Source organism: Schistocerca piceifrons, chromosome 2 (assembly GCF_021461385.2).
Source record: "Schistocerca piceifrons isolate TAMUIC-IGC-003096 chromosome 2, iqSchPice1.1, whole genome shotgun sequence".
Classification (NCBI taxonomy): Eukaryota; Metazoa; Arthropoda; class Insecta; order Orthoptera; family Acrididae; genus Schistocerca; species Schistocerca piceifrons.
The window spans coordinates 851,303,688-851,326,965 of NC_060139.1; the positions used below are offsets into that span (position 1 = coordinate 851,303,688).

Sequence of the window (23,278 nt, forward strand, 5' to 3'; positions counted from 1 at the left end):
TTAGTAAAAAGAAAATTAGTAAATTTATTTCGTTTAAGAAACATATGCAATTAAATTACATGGATATGGAGAATAGCGTTTCAGTAAGGCCCGTATTACACTGTGGAATTTCTTTGACAAATGTTTTACAGAAGCTAGGTCCCAGTCAAAATTTTTTAAGAGATATATTAAAGGTGTCACAGTACCACATCAAAAATTTTATGAGACGTCTTTCACAAAACATATTTGACAAAGATCTTTTACAGTGTAATACAGATATAAGAGATTAATAAAGAAACAAATTTTTAGTTCGAACGTTGAATTAAGTTACGTTTATTACGTACAAATACATGTAAAATATTACAGCTGGTTTGTTTGACACGATACACAGCGTCGTCACAGCGAACTGCCAGTAGGGTGGATAATGACATCATGTACCTGTAACAAATAACGTTTTTCTTAGATATTCACAGGGTTACTACAAAGAATTTAGAAGCATTAAAAATAATGTTATCCTGAACCTGAAGATCAGTTTGAACAGCCAGTGCTTTACTAGGTATGGATTGCATCATCCTTTTGACTTACCAACTGTCTCTACCCACTCAGATATAGGGGGACCTGGAAAGCAACACTGAATCTGAACCATCCTGTAAGTTGGCGTTTTTGTCATTAACAAATCTTGGGTTAAAGAAGTCACACGGGAAAATCCTAGAACCAACTGATGGCGAAACTCCGGAGCTTACAGTTTATAGTTTGTCACATTCTGGCTTACTTAGCCAGAGCGCCATTAACTGTACTACTGAACGACTAACCCGGTGCAGGTACAGTTACATGTTACCTATCTAACGGATTCCAGCGGCAATAAAAATTTTCATTTTCAGTATTTCATAAAATTATTAACTGAATTTAAAAATGAATATGCTGTCACAGTCTACACATTGGGAGCCATAATTTTATGTTAAGGGTTTAACACAGTAAGACAAGTGCTGTAGGTGGGAACTGTACAAATCCTAAGGCACCATAACTCGCGCTACGCCAATTACTTACGAGGAGAACACGGCAAGTGCCATATCCCTATTTCCCAGAAACTTCGTTCAGTGGAAGAGGAGTCAAAATAAACGAAAACGTGTCTCGATTTATCCGTAGTTCCTTGGTCTTCACTGAGTAAACGATTTCTGCTTAATTTAGATGCTTTACATCGCGCGATGTTCTCTGCCGAAATGGTGGCACTATGAGCAGCGTTGGGACCTCTAATTTTTTCGCCCCGTGCTCGAAACCGATTATTGTTTTCTTTTATTCTTTTTCTTTTTTTATTTATTTCCCCATATAGGAGGTTACCCGTACGAATGTTTCTAATCAAGTTAGGCCATACAATGGCGTCATATTAGCTGTATAATTAGAACTAGGTTTCACAGTAAGTGTCATACATTAATATAAGTGTGTATGGTATTTTCAGCGGTTATAATCTTTTTAAATTCTCGCATTCTGATATTTCTTTCTTATATTCATTCTTATGTTTTATTCCTATCTTTATTTTTCAGGAAGATTTGGTGCATTCTCTTGGATGATACCAATCATAGAATCAGCCGAAACAAGGGAATTCAGAAGATCAGAAGCATCCCGGGAAAGTGGGTTTGCCAACGTGACATTTATTCGTATGAATCTCACTCGGAAAAGAAACGTCGTTAACACTGCCGAAGATTTCACATCTTGGAAATAATTTTGCGGCTAATCACACATAACGCAACACGTTACCGAAAACTGGCGTTTGAATTGATTGCGGGTCAGGGTACACAACAGAAATTTCAACGAGAACAATTTCAAATTATTTCCTCATTCATGTTTTACTTTTATTTTTAAATTTTCGTAAAATGCATTCACCCATCATAGAACTAGTAGACAAAAAAGGACAATGTTATTTCAATATGCATTGGAAAACATTAGAGTATTAATTTTCTACGGACATTGGTAGAACAATGAGCAACAAAAATAAAAATAAATATCGGGTTTCGAAGGCGGGACGCTAGCCACTATGCCACCGCTTTGGTTGAACTATTTACTCGCTGAAAGGTACTTAAAGCACCTGGAAACTCTGACCGTTGTTTTCTCAGAAACGGTCGAGTATCTACGCGTAAGCCGTGACACGATTTCGATTCCTCTTCCACTGAACGAAATTCCTGAGAAATCAGGTTACGGTACTTGTCGTGTTCTTCTCGTTGGAATGTATTCATCCAATATTTGAGAGTGAGAGCGCTTAGCAACATCCAACACACTTTATACGTACATAATTTCATATATTTATGAAAGTCTTCCTCGCTGACACCACACCCCTCGCAAAATGATGAAATAAGACAAGTTTATTCCTTATAATACCTTCGTTGTTCGTGCAGTAAAACTTCAGCATCATGCATGATATTTTAAATGATTACTTCTTCACTAGAAATTTTATTCATAAGATATGCTGCTGAATGCACCTGCAAAATTATGTCACCGTACGACGCATAACTCTAGAGACATTACGTATTTACACTGAGACGCTTTTATAAATTACTCAGATTATACTCATCCATTGTTTGATAATGTGATTACTTAATAACTTCCCACAAATTTTAAACTTAATTTCAAAGCTTTTGTGAAAATTTTCTAGTTTAAATCCTTAACGCAAAGTATTTAACACATTGACTCATTTTCTAAAGTAATCAGACGTTTGAAGCTATTATATATACAGGAGTGCTACTCTATACAGTATTGCGGGTTTACTGGTACAAATTATTTTGCGAATCGTTGCCTAAGATCTACAAGCTGTCTCAAGGTTGGTTTTGCATATCGGTATTTCGGTTGCTTTGGGAGTATTTATCAACTGTCATATTTTATTTGTAGTTCACTGTAGCTGCGTAAGTTTACATATTGTCATTAAGTCATCTGGACATACTGAGTGGAGCTGTGGACGCTAGAAAATGGAGTGCCAAGTGGAGAAAACGGAACATTTCCGACATATTCTTCTCGTTTGATTTCAAAAGAGGGTGACAGCAGCGGAGGCAATCACAAACATTTGCGCCGTATGTGGAGACTATGCCACTCGACAGAGCACGGCAAGAAAATGGTTTACCCATTTAAGGAGGATCATTTCGACGTTAGTGACTCTCTACGTTCAGCAAGACCTTTGGGGTTTAAACGCATTAATCGACAATGATCCACGACATTGTACTCGAGAACTGCCAAACGCGATGATGAAACAAAGCTTCCCGTAATGGTATTATAAGTCTACTAGCAGATGTTTCTTCACGATTCATAGCGTCCCAAATGGAAGAGAAAAAGTACCCGAAACCTAAAGTGAAGCTCAAGGGCTGCACGATCTTACCTGTACTCGTGGGTGCTGGGACAGCATGTAGACAACGGCTTCCGCAACATCCTCAGAGTGCAGATAGGGTATAGTGTCGAAAATACTGGGTGGTATCGACGTCATGTTGGACAGAAACTCAGTCTTCACAGCTCCCGGAGAAACTTCCTGTTGAAGAAGAAAATATTTTTGGTCTAAATAATTAGTGTGAAAAAAGACAGCATAACTACAAACCAAAAAGTTAAAGTAGCTTTTTTCCAGTAAACAACACTTATGTATTATTGTCAGTCAAGGTTGCACGTCGACGTAACAGCTACGCTTGTAATATTCAAGGCCTCAGACAATTGTTACTACAGAAAGGGGAGTTCAGTTTACCGCACAGTTGATCCAAGTATTCCATCAAATCCACCATAATCTACTTCTATATCTACATCTGTACACCGCAAACAACGTTATGGTTTGTGACAAAGGATACTTTTGGTACCACTTTCGTTTCTACCCTTCCCTGATAAATTCGCGAATGGTGCATTGGAAGATGGCTCCCGGCAACCCTACACTGAGCTCTAATTTCTCTGCACTTCGTGTCGTGGCCATTGCCAGAGATTTATGTGGAATAATACTTCACATGTTTTCCGTCCGAAAAGTTACGAGGCTCATTTTATTCCGAGAGTAGAAGCGACGTCAGCGCTGAAAGTGCGGTGTCAGCTTCAACTAACAACTGTAAACAACAGATGCGCATTAGACAAATCAGATGTGAGCAGGCAATGTTAAGTAGCGGACAGATAGGCGTATTGTGTCTGTGTTGTTGTGTCACAAATCGCAGTGGAGCAACATTTCTAAATCAAGTACATGCAAGACGTTTTCCAGAATTGGACAAGAGAAAGGTATTTTTAAAGTGACATCCAAACCAAAAAAAAAGGCCGCGATTTGATTGAAATGTAAAACTCTGACAACGTTTTTTCCTGAAAAAACCATTGTGGGTGACAGAACTTCGTGTTGTCAGTACGAACCTACTGCGAAACGACAGAGTGCAGAAATTCACATGAACGGTCGACGCTTTGACGACGTAATCGACATTCAAGTCAGTCTGTCGTGTGGGGAGAACAACATCCCAAACAAGGGTTTTTCCTGTATTATTACATGGTACGCTGCCATTGCCCCATCGGAAACCTTTTCACATAAATCACCTGTGTTCAGATGGCTGCTTCGTCAATATACTGCCCTTTAATACCGTGTACATCATACTACCGCCATCTGTATATGTGTAAATCGCTATTCCGTGTCTTTTATCGCCTCACTGTATATCACCCTTTCAGCTATATTTGGGAGCCACTAAAGGAGAAACCACGCCCAAGTCCTTCTGTGCGTAGACATTTAAATGTTTTCAGCTTTTTCTTGCAAAGAGTTTCAAACATTTCGTTTACGTGAGTCTTGGGTACTGTCAAATGGCGAGCACCTCAGGCAACTCGACCCGATCTTGGTATTGGGCAGCTTTGTAGAGCCGAGAGTTCCTGAACCCGGGTCTGGGGTGCACCACCTACCCTCTGTAGCCGTGAGCTCTGGAGCTCTGGCCACGCTTCGTCACCCACTGTGCAGCCTGACGGTGGACACTTGGGTGACATCCATTACTAAAGAAAAGCCGTACAGTCCCACATTGTGATGTTTGCTGGTGTGGACAGAATCAGTCGCTACTGGCAAACTCAGTACCTCCGTGAACCTTGCTGTACACCTGCTGCTTTAGGCTTGATCAGGTACTAGTGACCCTGGATGAGTCGAGTTGTTTATAACTGGAGCCAGTATTAATTTTCAGAAAAAAGACTCTTAATTACTGGATGGACCGCTTGGCGGTACGACGACTAAACCCAGAAAAACATTATGATGAACTCTGTACGCTACAGAAAATGCAGATTATCTTTACCACTAAAGAATGATAAAGCCCTCAACTTCAAAAATATTACCTCCGTCTATAAACTAAATTCACAACTACACTGCCTGAGAAAATAAGTGAAGTACCCAGAAGGAGAGGAGAAAATAGAACGAAACTTCGTGGATTGAGAGGATATGTGACATAATTTAAATAATTTCAGTATCGAATCAGATTTAGGAAGAAACCTTGCAGTATGAACGCCACTTATCAGTATGACTTTGTACATCATCTGGCTTGGATGCACGCATTGATTCGGTTGGAAGGATCCCTGTGTAGTAAGGATCCTGCAGCGGTACTCCAGAACAGGACGCTATACGCATTTTATTGATAAAACACAGTCACTGGTTGGTTTCCCACACAACGTTTTTTTTAATGTTACCTATTTAAGTTGTTCGTAACTGTAATCCCTAGATATTTTAGTTGAACGGAGAATCTTTAAATTTGTGTTATTTATCATGTAACCGAAATTTAACTGAGTGTTTTTAGCAATGATTTGGAGGACCTCTCACTGTTCGTTGTGAGTGGTCAACTGCCGCTTTTCCCAGTTAATCTTTTATACAGATTAAGAATAGGGCCTAAGACGCTTCTTCAGCTGACCACAAATATAATCTGAACTTTGATCTTTATGACAGGAAATTACGAATGTACGCGCGTAACTGCCGGCCGGAGTGGCCGAGCAGTTCTAGGCGCTACAGTCGGGAACCGCGCGACCGCTACGGTCGCAGGTTCGAATCCTGTCTCGGGCATGGATGTGTGTGATGTTCTTATGTTAGTTAGGTTTAAGTAGTTCTAAGTTCTAGGGGACTGATGACCTCAGAAGTTAAGTCCCATAGTGCTCAGAGCTATTTGAACCATACTCGCTTAACTGAGATGATAGTGCACAGGCATAAAATTTGACAGAAGTCGCTTATGAGAAACGGTTCCAAAAGACTTTTCGAAGTCTAGAAATTTGGACTGACTAGAGATCCATGCCCATGACGCAGTGAATAAAGAGCCAGAAATGTTTCACGAGAACATTATTTCCTGAATCCGTCCTCGTTACATGTGAACAGGCGGATTTCTTTGGTAATTTCGTAATTTTTGAATGTTATATGATCCAGAATCCTAATACAGATTGATGTCAATAATACAGGTCTATAATTCAGCGGATTGCTTTTATTTTTGTACTTATGTATTAGCAACTTTTCACTTTTTGGGATCTTTCGTCGAGTGAGATGTTCTACATGATTGCTAAAATTGGAGCTATTTCATCAGATAATCCTGAGGGGACCCTAATTGTTATACAACAAGGAACGTAAGGTTTCCCTTTATTAAGTGACTGAAGTTGCTCCACTTCTGCAATATTTATACATCATTTTTGGCTAAAGGATTTCGGAGAACTGTGTTTAGTAGCTCCACTTCAGTGCGTTGTCATCGGTAACGTACAATGAGGCACTAACCGTGCCTTGCACTGGTCTACTTTAAATATGGTCAGAACGCCTTTGGATTTTCTGCCAGATTTCGAGACAGTTTCTTTGTGGAATCTACTGAAATCACCTCGCAACTCGACACTAAGTTTCGAGAATCTGTAAACTATAACCAGTCTTAGGGATAATGTATTGTTTTAAATGTAGCTTTTGTTTTTTATTTGTTTCTGCAGCAGTGCCTGACCTTTTTTTCTGTATCCTGGGGATCTGTTCGGTTTCTACTAATTTACTTGATATAAGACTCTCAATTCCCGCCATCACCACTGGTCTGAATCTGAGGTACACGGAAGGAACGGCGAGTTTCTCTTAGGAAGGCATCAAGCAAATTTTTTCTGCAGTTTTAAAAAATATACAGGAGGTGGATAAAAATGCGGTAATACAGGGAGAAATGCATGCCTGTAGATAAATGCAAATACCACCAAAGCCTGCAGGTTGTGCTGTTGTATTTGAACGCAAATGGCGCCTGTGAAATGTCCCCAACACGTTGCGGATTTCAGTCGTCGTTAGAATACTGTTCTTTGTAGTTGTGAGTGCATTATGTTGCAGCTAGGTGAATTCAAACGTGGGCAGATGGTTGGTGCTGGTAAGGTGGACACTTAGGTAACCAAGGCAGCCGGAGTGTTGGTGTTTTAAGAGACACCAAATCGAAAATTTTTATAGCTCATGCAGGGAAAGTGGAAAAACATCATCCGCTAAGTCACACTGCGGACGACAGTACGTGTTGAATGATAGTGACAGACGGTCATTGAAAAAGACTGTGACGAAAAATAAGAGATCGACAGCTGCGAAACTTAAAGTCGCACTTGCGAACCCTGTCAGCACCTAAGCAACACTAAGGCAGCTCCACAAACTGGGAATTGCGGGCGAAATGGAATTCCAAAACTACTCATCAGTGTCGCAAATGCCCGTAACAGGAAAACGTAGTGGCGAAGCCACTGTAGAGCAGTGGCAGAAAATCATTTGCTCGGGAGAGTCTTGTTGCACTCTATTTCGAACTTCTGGTCGAGATTATGTCCCACGAGTGAAACCTAGCGGAGGTTTGATGATGATTTGGGCAGCCGTATTGCAGTATTCCGTGAGCCCCATGGGTGCTCTGCATGCCCGCATACTGTCACGGATTATGTACTCATTTTGGCGTTTTCGATCTCACGGTGCAGTGTTTGTTCCGCAGTGTTGATGCTGGATTCCAAGACGACACGGCCCCTGTTCAAACAACTTGCATCGTCCAGGAATGATTTCGTAAGCATTAGGATGGACTGTCACATTTCCCTGGCCACCACAATCACTAGATCTCAGTGTTATTGAGCCTTTGTCGTCTAGTTTGGAGAGACGGTGCGTGATCGTAATCTACCTTCATCATTATTGCCTGAATTTGCCACTGTTTCGCAAGAAGCATGCTATAAGACTGCCTTGAAAAACACAGAGAACCTGCATTTATCCTTTCCGAGACGACTAGAAGCTGTTTTGAATGCCAATGGTCAAGCGCTTTTGGTGTTGCCATTCTTGTGTCCATCCCATGTAATTTGATTATTTGTGAATTTGCTTGTGTGGTATTCAGTCTCGCTGCAGCGAAGCTCTCTGTTTGCTCAGGAATGTTTGGCGCTAGAAGGTCGAGTATGTTATCGCAACAATTTCAACTCGAACTGGATACCTGATTGCTGAAAATATTTTTCAGTGTTGTGAGACGTTTTCTGCCTATCATCGACTTTAAACATGTATTTTCGCCAACATATCGAGGGCAAATTGAAGTCTCCATCTACTACAATTGTAGGAAGCGGGTACATCTTCGAAACGAGACTCCAATTTATCTCGAACTTTTCAGCAAGTATACCATCTGAATCGCAATGACGATAAAATGAACAAATTATTAATTTATTTAGTTATCCTATTATAACAAGTGAAAGAAAGTACTTGTTTTAGCTCTACTCTAGAAAATGCTCCTAACAACCACAAACACTCTGCTACCAACTGAATTTAATCTATCCTGTCTGTACAGTTAGGTTCTTTGGTTGAGCCTATCTCCTGCTTCAGCTAACTTTCAGTACCAGTACCTATAACGATTTCTGCCTCGGTACTCAGTTTCTTTCGCAACAGAGCTATGATTATTTTCAACTAAAATGCCGATGCTGTATATACCTTCGCACTTGGGCCAGCTCCCTATGATACTGTACCCTTCTTTGAACTGAGCTTGTAACTAAAGCATTGCCCAGTGTTTCTTTCGAAATACCTCATCAACACCATCACGTTTGCAATAAACAGGCGTGGATATGTTTAAACAGTTGACATTACTGCAGCACTTTTGCATAGAGTAAAATTTGACACTCAGAGACTAAATTATTTGCCCAAAAATTCCGATCGTTCTTTATAGCCTCGACTGCATCAAAAATTTGTGGTACTAAGTAACTTTCCATGTGACAAGCTGCGCTCAGATGTCACTGTCGCCAGCTGTCTGGGACTGTGGACTCACCCCAACGCGGATCTTGCTCTTCTTGGCGACCAGGTCCTTCCGCAGTCCTTCGAGAAGCGTCTTGACGGCGTGCTTGCTCGCCGTGTACATCGCTGCGGAGCTGCTGGCTGGCGGCACGTGTCCCACTACGCTGTGTACACAAAGAGAAGACAGGAAAATTTACTCATTGACATTTAGCTTTCAATGACCGTGGAAGTGCCCCAAGGCCGAACGACCAAAAGCAAACAAAAATCAGTATTACATTTTTCTGGCGTTCTGTTAAATCTGTATGAGTGATATCTATTTATCTCACACGACATTTTGTCCGTTTTCGCGACATTCAGTTGTCACCAGACCATGGTCTAATAAGCTGAAAGCCATTTCGTGCCCATATAAGTAATATTTTGCATAACGACACAAATGTCTTTCCTGTTTAATGTTGCTGTCTGTCATCTTCTATCAAGCACCGACTGAAAATTCAGTTAATGTAATAAAACGAAAATAATTTTAAATCGCCGACATGTGGTCCGCCGGACAAGTCAGTGAGTAAACAATACACTGTAACGGACAAATACGGCCAGAATTTTCACGGGAGCTGTACATACCATTTGACAAAAAATTAAACATTTGCTTGCAACAATGTATGTTCACACATGCAGTACGCATGTCATATTTCCCGAAGTACAGGTTCCTGTACTATCGCAGCCTCTTCCATTATACGTTCTGCAAGAGCAAATAGGGCGTTTCGATGGGGTAACTAAAACGAAGCTGAGTGGAGAGTGTGGTCTCTTGACGAGGTCGACATGTGGACATGCAGACTTATTTTCATTGAATAAGCTACAGTAATGTAATGTCAAAAGCTGCAGTTACCAGTGTTATTGATGTGCGGTTGTCACATGCAAAGATAACAACACTGTACCTAGCAATTATGTCGGTTGAATGGCACAAACAAGCGTCGGTGTAGAAACTTTTCAAAACACCGTATCTAATAAACGACCCGCACTAGAATGCTGCAACAGACACCACCGACATTCTGATTTACCCTACTCTTAGTCTGTTAATATCAACAGGCATCGATCCATTTTTAAAAAGTGTATGTCTGCCCAAGAAACCCACTTTCTAAGTATTGCTTTATCTGTTTATTGGCTAACAATGCAAGATACCGACTACCAACCGGCTGTGTGAAAACCGCACAGCAATAGCACTTTCCATTTGCGCAACATTTGCGGTGTCAATTTTAAGTGATTTGCCCAGTATATTTCAAGTAGCTGTTAAGTTTTGACTAAATAATACGTCATTCATGACGTTTGTAAGAACAGTCCAAAGAAGTTCTGTGAGCTCCTGTGGGGTGCGCAGGTCTGTATGGGGCGTTGCGTTGTGATGGAGAAGGAGAAGTTCGTTTACTTTTTTGTGGCGACGACCTCGCTGAAGTTGTTTCTTCATTTTCCTCAAGGTGGCAAAATACACTTCAGAGGTGATCGTGGCACAGTGAGGGAAGATGAGAGAGTCAGCCCTACAATCAGAGACGTCCCACTGAGCAGCAATGTGTTTAACTGCAGTCCGTCGATCACTTCGAATGGGGGTGTCCAACATTGCAGGAGCGACAGCCGTTGATTGGTGTCATCTGAGTATTAATAGATTGAACAATAACGTCATATCTTTGCTCTCGAGCTGTTACATGTGAGTGATCAGCGATGTTGTTAGCTGATCGCAGGGTTAGGTTATCTTTGGTGTGCCCGAAGGCGCAGTAGCAAAAAGTGGTTAGGTGTCTTACAGTTTGGAAGCAGTTGTAATGTTGTTTCAGACGTAAAGTATCAATTGATCCATGTGCTTAATTAAGAAGATTATGTAATATAATTGATCTGACAAGGAGGAAGTGTAATGGAATCTTTTATTTACGTGAAGAGGAATTATAAGGTAGTGTTTTGAAGTTACACTTTTGTTATTGCAGCGCCGTTTTTCACCTACCTTTCTTTTACAATTTTTAATTGATCATGGTTTTTTCAAAAGTAGAAAAAGAACTGAGTTCCGAAAATACTTCGATTTGCATCTAACAGAGAACTCATTGCACCTTACGAGTTCTCTGTATAGATACAGTAATTTGCAGCTTTAGCATAGCCGCGCCCAAGACAAATCAGTACTGCAACGCGTTATCCAGATTTTCGCAGAATAGAGGTTGCAACTAAATATTTTGATTTTTTAAATTCAATCAGGGCCAACTTATGTCATTCAGTGACAGTTAAATTTTCTGTGTTGTGTATCAGTCTTAGTTCTGGGATCCGGGATCAGTTTTGCAATACTAATTATCGTAGATTTTATGTCAAAGTTCATTATTCAGGCCATTTATACTGTTCAAAATTCTCGCAGTCAGAATATTCAGTTCACCAGTATTAAAGGCTTGCCTTCTCATTACGACAGTTCAGTTGTCTACAACAGTTGATTATTACTTCTGCACAGCTGTTATTACTCTAAATAGACTACGTGAGTGATGTTTCCATTATTTAAAGCGAACTTTCACTGTGTAGGGTCGTCTGGCATGCGTGATATCGGAGAGGATTGCGCAGTCTTATTGCGATGATTTTTGACTGACGCCTCGCCCAAAGACCCACCGTGCTTTCGTTCACTGATAGGCCTCCGTAAACGTTCTGCAAGGACTATGAATACCTGCGATGCTCTGGCGTTCCACCTAAAGAAACTCCGTCACAGCTCCCTACTTGGCATGCGCCTCTGTAACCGATGTCATTTTGAAAGTTACGTATAGCTCCGCCATCTAGGGAAACTTCATGAAATTATAGGAGTGTTCCACACGATGTCTCACAACAAATTCCAAATTGTTTCAACAGAAGTTGGCAGAGAAAGAAATGTGTTTATTACTTATTGAACATGTCTCGTATAATTTGTTCAAAGCTGTAAAGAATCTTCTGAATAAAATTGTGAACAAGTGCCAGCTCTTACAATGAATGACTCAAAAATATTTTTAATTGTAATACTTACGTATTTATGAAGACCAAGAAAAAAGAAAGGAAGGTAAGAGTTTCACATGCCGTCGACGTCGAGGTCACAACAAAGGGAGCACAAGCTCGGCCTGTTTCAAGGATGTGAAAGGAAATCGGCTGCGCCCTTTCAAAAGGATCACCCCGGGATTTGCCTGGAGCTATTCAGGCCAAGAGTCGTAGCACTCAAGTAGTAAGTTCAAAAGAATGCGTCTAAAATCAGCAAACAACATTCTCAGACGCTTGAAGAAAGACGTACTAGCAGATTAATAGGCAGCGGTCTGTGAAGGATCATGTGCTAAATACCAAAATTAAAACCTGGTCAAATAAAACAAAGTCACATCGATTTCTTGTTAAGAAAACAATTACACTGATCTGAGTTCGGTTTAAATGGGTAAGAATGCAGAGATGGATGAGTCTACAAAACGAAATGACCATAATTGAAATGAAAATTGAAGAGGAGAACATAAAGGAGGATATGAAGCAGTATAGCTCCTTACCGAAACTCTTGCTAACTTTTAGAAAGAAGGCGCAACGCAGGAAGTGAAAGCAGTCTTCACAGCAGATACAGAAGTAATAGGAAGACAGATATCAATGGGGACGTTTCAACTTTAAATTATTTTTCTGTCCGAAGAAGAGGAAGAAATAGTATGCTTGCTGAACGGAAGCGATAGGCTGCCTATCTGTTATTCCCAGGTCGAGAAATACACAAGAGTAATCGTAAGCTACACACGCACACACAAATAATTTCGTTTCAGTACTCCGTAAAACTTCTAAGAATGGAACCGTGTTTGCCGGCCGGAGTGGCCGTGCGGCTCTATGCGCTACAGTCTGGAGCCGAGCGACCGCTACGGTCGCAGGTTCGAATCCTGCCTCGGGCATGGCTGTGTGTGATGTCCTTAGGTTAGTTAGGTTTAATTAGTTCTAAGTTCTAGGCGACTGATGACCTCAGAAGTTAAGTCGCATAGTGCTCAGAGCCATTTTGAACCATTTTGAATGGAACCGTGATTGTTGATCCTGGAAATATCTGAAGTGGCAGTAGTATCCATGCTCTCATTGTGCCTTTTTTTCCCTTGAAGATATGGATTGTACATACTGCTGTGTCTTACAAACTCATTTATTCACAATAGGTTTCGATCATTGATCATCTTCACAGAGAGAAATATTGTGACAACTTCACATGTCATACATGCTATTTAACCAGGAAAAGATGCCAAAACTGACTTCCAAACTTCAGAGAAATATACCGCCATGAAGTACCTTCTTCTTATGTTTGAAAGTCAGGTGTGGCGTCTTTTCTGGTTAAATAGCATGTGTGACGTGCAGTTGTCACAAGATTTTTCCACTGTGAAGATGATCATTGATAGAAACAGGTTGTGAATAAATATATTTGTAAAACAGAACAGTGTGTACCACTCATTTCCCCAAGGATATCGATGCTGTTGACAGTTGCCCGAAAAAATTTTGATATTCCTTTTTTGTCTATCTGCACTTCGCGTATAGTGAACTCCAAGTTTAAACTAACTTTTCATCCTTCATACATCGTTTCTGAGACTATGCTACGATGAATCGTACTCTTTACGAGACTTTAATAGGTGAATAGTACATTTAATGTTATATTTTACTCTTATGACGGCAACGTGAAATAGGAAAAGAAGGAAGAGAATGGTGTATTGTGTCTCGCCATAATCTGTTTCATGAAACTCTGAGAATGAGGTCAATATTAAAAGTATGTAGAAGAATGTTGCACTCACGAGAAGAACAGACAAGTGCCACAGCCTAATTTCCCAGAAACTTTGCTCGGTGGAACAGGAACAAAATAAGCAAACACGTGAGTCGGGTTACCCGCAGATACTCTACCGTTTCTGAAAAAACGATCGCCAAAGTTTTCGGTGTGATTTGAATGGCTTTTAGCGCCCAACTGGTGGCATCGCGGTTTCTCACTTTTCCGTTCTGTGATTGAAACCCGATCATTGTTTTTATTTATTTTATTTTACTTTATTTTAGTTTTTCATTTATCTACCCATGCCTACGCCTGTAGCAGGTACTACACGATGTTCCTTATCAAGTTAAACAACAGAAGAGCGTTATATTAATTGTAAAATTACTACTTGGTTTCACAATAAGTGTCCTACTTTTATTGCATAATATTTGCCGGCCGCGGTGGCCGAGCAGTTCTGGGCACATCAGTCCGAAACCACGCGACTGCTACGATGGCAGGTTCGAATCCTCCCTCGGGCATGGATGTGTGTAAGTAGGCTGTTTATGTTTTATTATTGGCAACGTTACGTAGCGCTCTGTATGAAAATCACTGGCTGTGCAGTGTGCAATCTGTGGCTAGTTTGCATTGTTGTCTGCCATTGTAGTGTTGGGCAGCTGGATGCGAACAGTGCGTAGCGTTGCGCAGTTGGAGGTGAGCCGCCAGCAGTGGTGGATGTGGTGAGAGAGATGGCGGAGTTTTGAAATTTGTAAGACTGGATGTCATGAACTGCTATATATATTATGACCATTAAGGTAAATACGTTGTTTGTTTTCTATTAAAATCTTTCATTTGCTAACTATGCCTATTAGTAGTTAGTGCCTTCAGTAGTTTGAATCTTTTATTTCGCTGGCAGTATTGGCGCTCGCTGTATTGCAGTAGTTCGAGTAACGAAGATTTTTGTGAGGTAAGTGATTTGTGAAAGGTATAGGTTAATGTTAGTCAGGGCCATTCATTTGCAGGGATTATTGAAAGTCAGATTGCGTTGCGCTAAAAAATATTGTGCGTCAGTTTAGTGTTGATCAGAATAAGTAAAGAGAGTAATGTCTGAGTACGTTCAGTTTTGCTCAGCTGTTTGAAAAGCAAATAATGTAAGAGGTTTACCAGCACAGCCACTCATTAATTGTTCTAAGGGGACGTTGCAAGGTTAGTTAGGTTTAAGTAGTTCTAAGTTCTAAACGACTGATGACCTCAGATGTTAAGTCCCATAGTGCTCAGAGCCATTTTAACCATTTTGAACATAATATTTCTGTGAATGGTATTTTCACGGTTACAATCTTTTTATATTCTCATAGTCTTATATTTAATTCTTATATCAATTCTTATGTTTTATTGTTATGTTTATTCTTCACAAAGATTTGGTGCGGTCCTCGGATGACACTGAACATAGAAACATTCGAAACATTAGAAATTCCGAACATCACGAGGATCGCGCAAAGGCATGCCTGTCACAGCAACATTTCTTCATATGAATCTCACTCGGGAAAGAAACGTCGTTAACACTGCTGAAGATTTGATGCACTGGCAATAATTTCGCGACAAACCATGCATAACGGTTCATCTTTGCGAAAACTGGCCCTTCCAATCGATTAAGAAATGCACTACAGGAATTTCAACGAAAACAGTTTCAAAAACTTTTTACATTAATTTATTGTTTTCCTTTTTGAATTCATTCTCCAGGCTTACTATTAGTAGACGAATAAGGACATCATTTGTGTAGTAATCTTCTACGGACATGGGTAAATAAATAAATAACAATATTAAAAATAATAATCGAGTTTTCGAACACGAGGCGCAAAAAAGTGAATCCGCAACGCTGGTCAATGTGGCATCGCTCTGATTGGACTGTTTCCCCATAAAAATGCATCTCAATTACACTGAAAACTTTTATCGTCGTTTTCTCAGAAACTATCAAATATCTAGTGATAACCTGAGACACATATTCACTGTTTTTGCCTCTGTTCCACTGAGCGAAGTTTCTGGGAAATCGGGTTATGGCACTTGACGTATTCTGCACGTCCGTAAGACAGAGTAAGATGATAACATTACTAGGAATACGAATGAGAGTATAATTTCTGATGGACTGTTAAATATGAGTGGTCTTCTGAAGTAGATGAGCAGGCTACAGTACAACAACCAGTGGGCTGGCAAGTAGATAAGGGAACTATTTCTCCATACCTGCTGATGTGGATGATGAAGCCGTCGTCGACGCCCCGGCTCAGCATGTCCTGCACAGCCTCCCTGGTGCAGATGCTCAGACCCAGCACGTTAACGTCCAGGATGCGCTTCCAGTTTTCCGTCTTGCCAGCTGTTCAAATAGAAACAAGAGCTTTTCAGTAGAGGAATATCGTCAACACGCGCTTAAACTGATCAGCCAAAAAATTATGACCACTAACCACCGCGACGCTGGATGCAGCCTGGTGGTGTTGCGGGCACGTGACACGGTAACAAAGGTATGTAAGAACAGCAGACACGGACGGGGGATGACCCCAGCGAAGGTATGGGCTACAAATGGGGATATTCATTCAGATAAACGACTTTGACAGTGGACAGATTATTATTACACAGAGCCTGTGAACAAATATCTCGAAAACGGCGAAGCTGGTCGTATGTTCACGTGCTACTGTCGTGAGAAACTGCGGAAAGAGGTAGAAGGACAGTGAAACTACCACTAGGTACTAAATGTTTACAGGTCCACGACTCTTCACAGAACTTGGGGTTCGGAGGCTCGTCTAGCCTGTAAGGCAAGACAGATGGTGATCTGTGCCGTCTCTGCCGAAAGAGCACAATGCTGATTCACTCACAAGTGTTTAGGAGCACACTATTCAACGTACATTGTTGCACATCGAGCTCCACAGCAGACCACCCCTACGTATTCACACGTTGACCCAACGATATCGTCAATTACGATTGCATTGAGCACAGGACCATCGGGATTCGACGGTCGAAACCTGTTAACTCATGAAGTGAATCACATTGTCGATACACTAGGTCGATAGTCGTCTCCACGAACGACGTCATCGAGCTGAACAGCAGCTCGAAACGTGCAGCGCTTGGCGGACGCAGGCTTGTGAAACCACTATTATGCTGAGGGAGACATTCTCCTGCGCTTACATGGGATCGACGGTATTAATCGAAGGTACGCTGACAGCTGCGAAGCACCTGCAACCTTTCATGCTTGATGTCTTCCCCGACGTGGATGTCATCTTTCAGCAGTATAATTTTCCGTGTCTCGGAGCCACCACCGTGCTACAGTGGTTTGAGGAGCCTTATCGTGAATTTTCACTGATGTCTCGGCGACAAAGTTCGCCTGACATAAATCCTGTACAACCCATAGGGGACGCTATCGAGCGCCATTATCGCGTACGCGAATTACTCTAGGGCTACTTATGCTAGACATCTAATGCCTAATATTTCCAGAAATTTACCGACAGACTGTCGGATCCTTGATACGCAGAATCAGTGGTGTATTTTGTTCCAAAGACTGACAAAAAAGCTATTATGCAAGTGGCCTTAAGTTCTGGATCTTCAGTGTACACTTGTGTGGCAAACTTAAGGAGGAAAGTACCTTTCGCATGATGTGTCACTGCCAAGTAACACAGCTCGATTGAAACTTGAACCATACATATAAGGAACTGCTACAATATTGCACAGAAGGTAAGTGAAACAAATAAGCAATGAGACGAACAGATATGACGCTATTATTCAAAAACATCAGTTACACTGAAGTCAGGACGATTCATGATGGTCCGCTTGACATTACACGGACAGAAATGCATGCTCTGCAACATGCTCAAATGCTGGGCACAGGTTTTGTAAGGAGCTCTTGTGGTAGAGTGCTCCATTCCGACATCAAGGCAGTTGACAGTCGTTGGATGTTCGCTGGCGCCTGTGGTCGTGCTGCAATTGCAGTACGTCTTCCCGCAGCATCCCACACGTTCCCAAAGGGATTTGAGTCGGGCGAACGGACAGACCAGTCCATTTGCTGAATATCATCTCGTTTCAAGAGCCCTTTCTGCCTCGCTTTATGGTTTGGTCCCTCGTTGTCATCCATAAAAATTTGGCACATGCGAATAGAACTCACGCACGGAAGATTCCATACAAGCTCGATGACGTATGTAGACAGCTTATCCATTTCGGGAATCTAGGATTTCGACTATTTTTGGCTGTTATCGACATCGATACTGGCAAGATATCAGTCCAACGGATTCGAAGATTTCCAGAATAAATTAATTTCATGTGTAAAATCCAATAACAAATGACAGAAGAAATATTTTTCGTGTGATACAGTTATAAATATAATTATAATAGTTTCCTGATTTTTTTACTTTAATTGTACTGTGAAACATTTCTTCTTGCCAAATTTCATAATTGTACATCAAGGGGAGTTAGCCTACAGGTTTTAATGAGTGAATTTGCGGGTATCAAAGTATGTGACATAAACTGCCGAATCTTTCGAGTGAATTGACTTAGGAGCGTAATATTTTTAAACCACAAAAGGACCATAGACATCAGTATCTGACATAAAAGTCAGTTTGATGTGTCTCCCAGTTCCTGAGAAGAAGGGGTCTTCACCAATGGATAGACGTCCAGACAATCGGATAGCAAATGAAATTTCTTTTCGTGTGATGTAATTACAAATCAACAATATTTGGAATTTTTACTTTGGTTGTGGTGTGAAACCTTGCTTGTTGCCAAATTTCATGATTTTAGGTCAACGGGAAGTGGCCTGTATGTTTAGACGAATGCTTTGCGAATGTCAAAATGGCGATATAAGTGGTTGCTTGTTTTAATTGCATTGATTTAGATGCTTCACTTTTATGCATCAAAAAAGGACACATGCCGTAATATATGTATGTATGTATGTATACAGGGTGTTACAAAAAGGTACGGCCAAACTTTCAGGAAACATTTCTCGCACACAAAGATAGAAAATATGTTATGTGGACATGTGTCCGGAAACGCTTACTTTCCATGTTAGAGCTCATTTTATTACTTCTCTTCAAATCACATTAATCATGGAATGGAAACACACAGCAACAGAACGTACCAGCGTGACTTCAAACACTTTGATACAGGAAATGTTCAAAATGTCCTCCGTTAGCGAGGAAACATGCATCCACCCTCCGTCGCATGGAATCCCTGATGCGCTGATGCAGCCCTGGAGAATGGCGTATTGTATCACAGCCTTGCACAATACGAGCACGAAGAGTCTCTACATTTGGTACCGAGGTCGCGTAGACAAGAGCTTTCAAATGCCCCCATAAATGAAAGTCAAGAGAGTTGAGGTCAGGAGAGCGTGGAGGCCATGGAATTGGTCCGCCTCTACCAATCCATCGGTCACCGAATCTGTTGTTGAGAAGCGTACGAACACTTCGACTGAAATGTGCAGGAGCTCCATCGTGCATGAACCACATGTTGTGTCGCACTTGTAAAGGCACAGCACAGGTAGAGTATCCCGTATGAAATCATGGCGGTGAATTGAGGAAGTACAGTACATACTGACGAAACTAAAATTAGCTCTAACATGGAAATTAAGCGTTTCCGGACACATGTCCACATAACATCTTTTCTTTATTTGTGTGTGAGGAACGTTTCCTGAAAGTTTGGTCGTACCTTATTGTAACACCCTGTATATTATACCGGGGACGTAGAAACGACGGAGAGGCTTCGTCCCGCCGTAGCCCTCAGTGGTTCACAACCCAACAACAGACCACAGCAGTCCATCCATCCCACCGCCGCCCCACACCGAACCCAGGGTTAATTTGCGGTTCGGCTTCGGCCCCCAGTGTACTCCCCCCCCCCCCCCCCCTTTCCAGGAACGTCTCATACCAGACGAGAGTCGAACGTAACCCCAAATGTTTGCGTTGTAGAATAATTATGGTGTGCGGCGCATACGTGGAAACGGTGTTTGCGTGGAATGAGGGGAACTATCCCCCATTCGCCGGAGTAAATGGAAAACCGCCTGAAGAACCATCCACGGGCACAAAGGACCTTGACACTATTCCACCGGGCGGATTAGTGCCGGGGACCGGCATGCGTTCCCGCTCGGGAACCAGCGCGTTAGACTGCGCGGCTAGCTGGGCGGGCTCCCATAATGTGTGACATAAATTTCGGCATGACACATCTGCCCATTGCTGAGAAAAAGGCTTTGAACCGTCTGGCAGACAGACAGGGAAGCGGGCAGAATGAGAGACAGACAGCAAAGTGATCTCATTAGGATTCCGTTTTTCCAAATGAGGTACGGAAGCCTAAAAATGAATTAGGGCCGAGTGCGTCCCTAAAAAGACGCATATGGGGAAGTTGTAGTCACAATAATGTTGACTGGAGAGTGTAGTATGTTCAAAGACTTGAATGGCAGTACGCCTCTGCGACGTTATTCCTCTTCACCCCATAACACCTGGAGCAGCAGGACGGTCATGTTTGACAGTGGTCCTGATTGTATTACGCGTTCCTATCTCCCACGTTAAGAGGGTACGTCCAGAATTACTATCCAGAATGTGTTTCTCAGAATATGTTCCTCAGAATGTGTTCCTTGTTGGTCCATTCCCTACGCGCTTGGAACCGTTGCAAACGGCGCCGCGAATGTTAACGGAACACAATGTTACGATCGTCAGAGAAAGAGACCACGAACGGCAAGTATCTCAGGGGAGTGCGAGATCGTGTGCCTTTTAAAGTTACGCGTATGTAGGCTACCTAATTGGCCACCCAGTACTGGTACGAGGTAAGATGAATTTCTTGTACGGCTGAACGCTAACAGCCTAGGTATCAAGAGTGCCATGGCAGTTCCAGCTAGGTGACCGGCATGGCAGAATCCAGGTACAAAGACGAGCAGAGAAGGCAGAAATGAATAAATCCAAAAGCTGGAAATTTCGGCTGCTCTTACTTGCATACCCGTTGTGCAGGAGGTGCATCAACAACGGCGGAGTTGCAGACAAGCTGCAACCGATGGCATCTTACAATTCTCTGAGAATCTCTAATAACTTACTGCCAAGTACTGAAGCAAATCCGAATACATTTGTGATCTCAGAAAAGTGAGGCACATCCAGTTAGACAGCATTTTTCAATGTCTTTAAAACTACAGAAGTTAAGATTTCACAGTGACCAAACATTTCCGTAATAAACCTCTGAATTAGCAACTGCTAATCTCTTAAACGTAGTAGTCTCCGCAATTACACAGAATATGAATACCATGAATACCTCATATCTTGACGTACCTGTGTATAAATGTTGCATGCAAGTGTTATCAAAAGCTTTGCTAATTTAAAAGTGGTGTATCGCATATGTTAGTGGATACCTCATCTGAATAGAGAACCAAGAGACACTTCTGTCAAGAAGTCATAATGATAAATCTTTGTCATTTAACGTGGGTAGACTTGCGCAAGAATGATATTTATTTATGAACAAACCTTTATTTGGAAATACTGTGAATGGTCTGAGTGTGACTGAATATTTATTACATTTCTTTATTTAAATATTGCTCTAATATATTAGTTTAGTGCAGTAAGTGGTCAAGTTGAATCAAATCATTTCTGTACAGTTTAAGAACGATGTACAGTATTTTTGGTGGAGGATGGCCTTCAGCCAATGGGAAAGTAGAGAATAGCAGAAAAGAGGAACAAGAGAAACTTCTGTCAAGAAGGAATAAATAACTGTTATATAAATATTTGATGACAATTCATTGTCATTTAACGTGAGCACACTTGTACAAAAATACTAGCTTACTTATTTATGAACAAACCTATATTTGTAATTTTGCGAATGAACTGAGTGTGGCGAAATATTTAAAAGCTAAGCTTTTTTATTTAAATATTGTTATATTACTTTAGTCTGGGAAGTGGTCAGGCTGAGTCAGATCATACAAATAGAACTTAAGAACTATATATTTTGGTAGGAACAGCCTTCAGACAATGGTAAAATGGACAGCAGCAGAACGAATGAAGAGCTCAAGGGAACGATTCTGGGCACTTGGAAGTTCGTTATGAAAGAAGGCAGACCTTCCTATGATAATGGGTGATATCTGATCCAGTAGGTGACAATCTGGGCGGTGAATGGCGTCTAAAATACTCTAACGTTTGCAGAGACTTTATACTGTATTTCGAGAGGTCTTCTTCCCGCTAACTTTTTCCGCTTGTATTACAGAACTGAGGACAGAGACAGTATAACTTTCTACTCGCCATCTCGAAGGTCTTAATTGATAAATCATCATGTTGAGCTATGAACTGTTTTTAGCCAGTGAATGTTTCGCGTACTGTGATTACGAAATTGACTTAGTTTTCACGTATTTTCGATGACTACTTAAATTTGTGACTTTACTACCATTCTCGTAACGCTTAAAATAACTTTACTGCATTTGATAAGGATATTTTCTGTTCGTATTTTAACTGCATATTGTAGGACCACTTATTTAAGATGTCCTTCCTTGAATAAACATTGTTCAACATAATTCCATTTTGCAGACGCCAATTAAAGATGTTGAAATGGAACCCTTTTTAGAAAATTATTCCTTTAACTTTTTTTACGTGTATTTTATTAAATCGCAATTTAGAAAATGCATAGACTTTGACTGGTGGATCACAGCTGCGTCGCAAGAAAGCAGACGTGCGCGGCTCGAACCTATGACTACATTGAGCTGTTTCTTTTTTTTAATCTTTTTTTATTATTTTTTAACATATCGGTGCATACCTAAAGTACGAGTAACCGCAGGTAAAGACACAATTGGTTTCCCCTATCGGATGATGTTTAGAAGAGCAACTACACCCGCAGTGACCGTTAGGTACCACCGTACCTTCTTGTCCTCTTAACTGAGCCGGCCGGAGTGGCCGTGCGGTTCTAGGCGCTGCAGTCAGGAACCGAGCGACCGCTGTGGTCGCAGGTTCGAATCCTGCCTCGGGCATGGATGTGTGTGATGTCCTTAGGTTTAATTAGTTCTAAGTTCTAGGCGACTGATGACGTCAGGAGTTAAGTCGCATAGTGCTCAGTGCCATTTGAACCTCTTAACTGTGATCACAGCTGCACGCCCCGTTTGACGTGGGTCCCTTCTTGCCTGTTACACAATTTAGCGGCCATCTGCTGCTGTAGTTGACCGTCGACTACTTCCTCTCTTTCAGGCAGCAATGCTTGATTTTTGGAACGCTCGCCACGCACGTGAAACAGTACCGTGAGTAATACCATATTTCTGGGCAACACTCATCAGACTTCGCCCATCTTCCAGTTCCCCTATGATTCTTCCACCTGTTAAGATACCCATAGGATACTGGATTGTAAGGTCTACCCCGGAGCAGATACAGACTTAGCTCACAATTTAGTAGAATGAATAGGAGGCTGACGTTTAAGAGATCAGTCAGGAAGAATCAATACGCAATCAA

At 41.4% G+C, this 23,278-nt stretch overlaps 1 protein-coding gene across 1 annotated transcript in view; it reads right to left on the minus strand.

The window, feature by feature from the left end:
• Positions 1-283: 283 nt before the first annotated feature.
• Positions 284-23,278, minus strand: part of LOC124777784 (dehydrogenase/reductase SDR family member 11-like) — a 34,911-nt gene continuing 11,916 nt past the window's right edge. The window contains exons 3-6 of the mRNA XM_047253295.1: positions 16,089-16,218; positions 9,180-9,309; positions 3,341-3,487; positions 284-417 (exon numbers count right to left, since the gene is read on the minus strand). Of these exons, the coding sequence (XP_047109251.1) occupies positions 376-417; positions 3,341-3,487; positions 9,180-9,309; positions 16,089-16,218 (449 nt within the window). The 3' untranslated portion in view covers positions 284-375. The remainder of the gene's footprint in view (positions 418-3,340; positions 3,488-9,179; positions 9,310-16,088; positions 16,219-23,278) is intronic.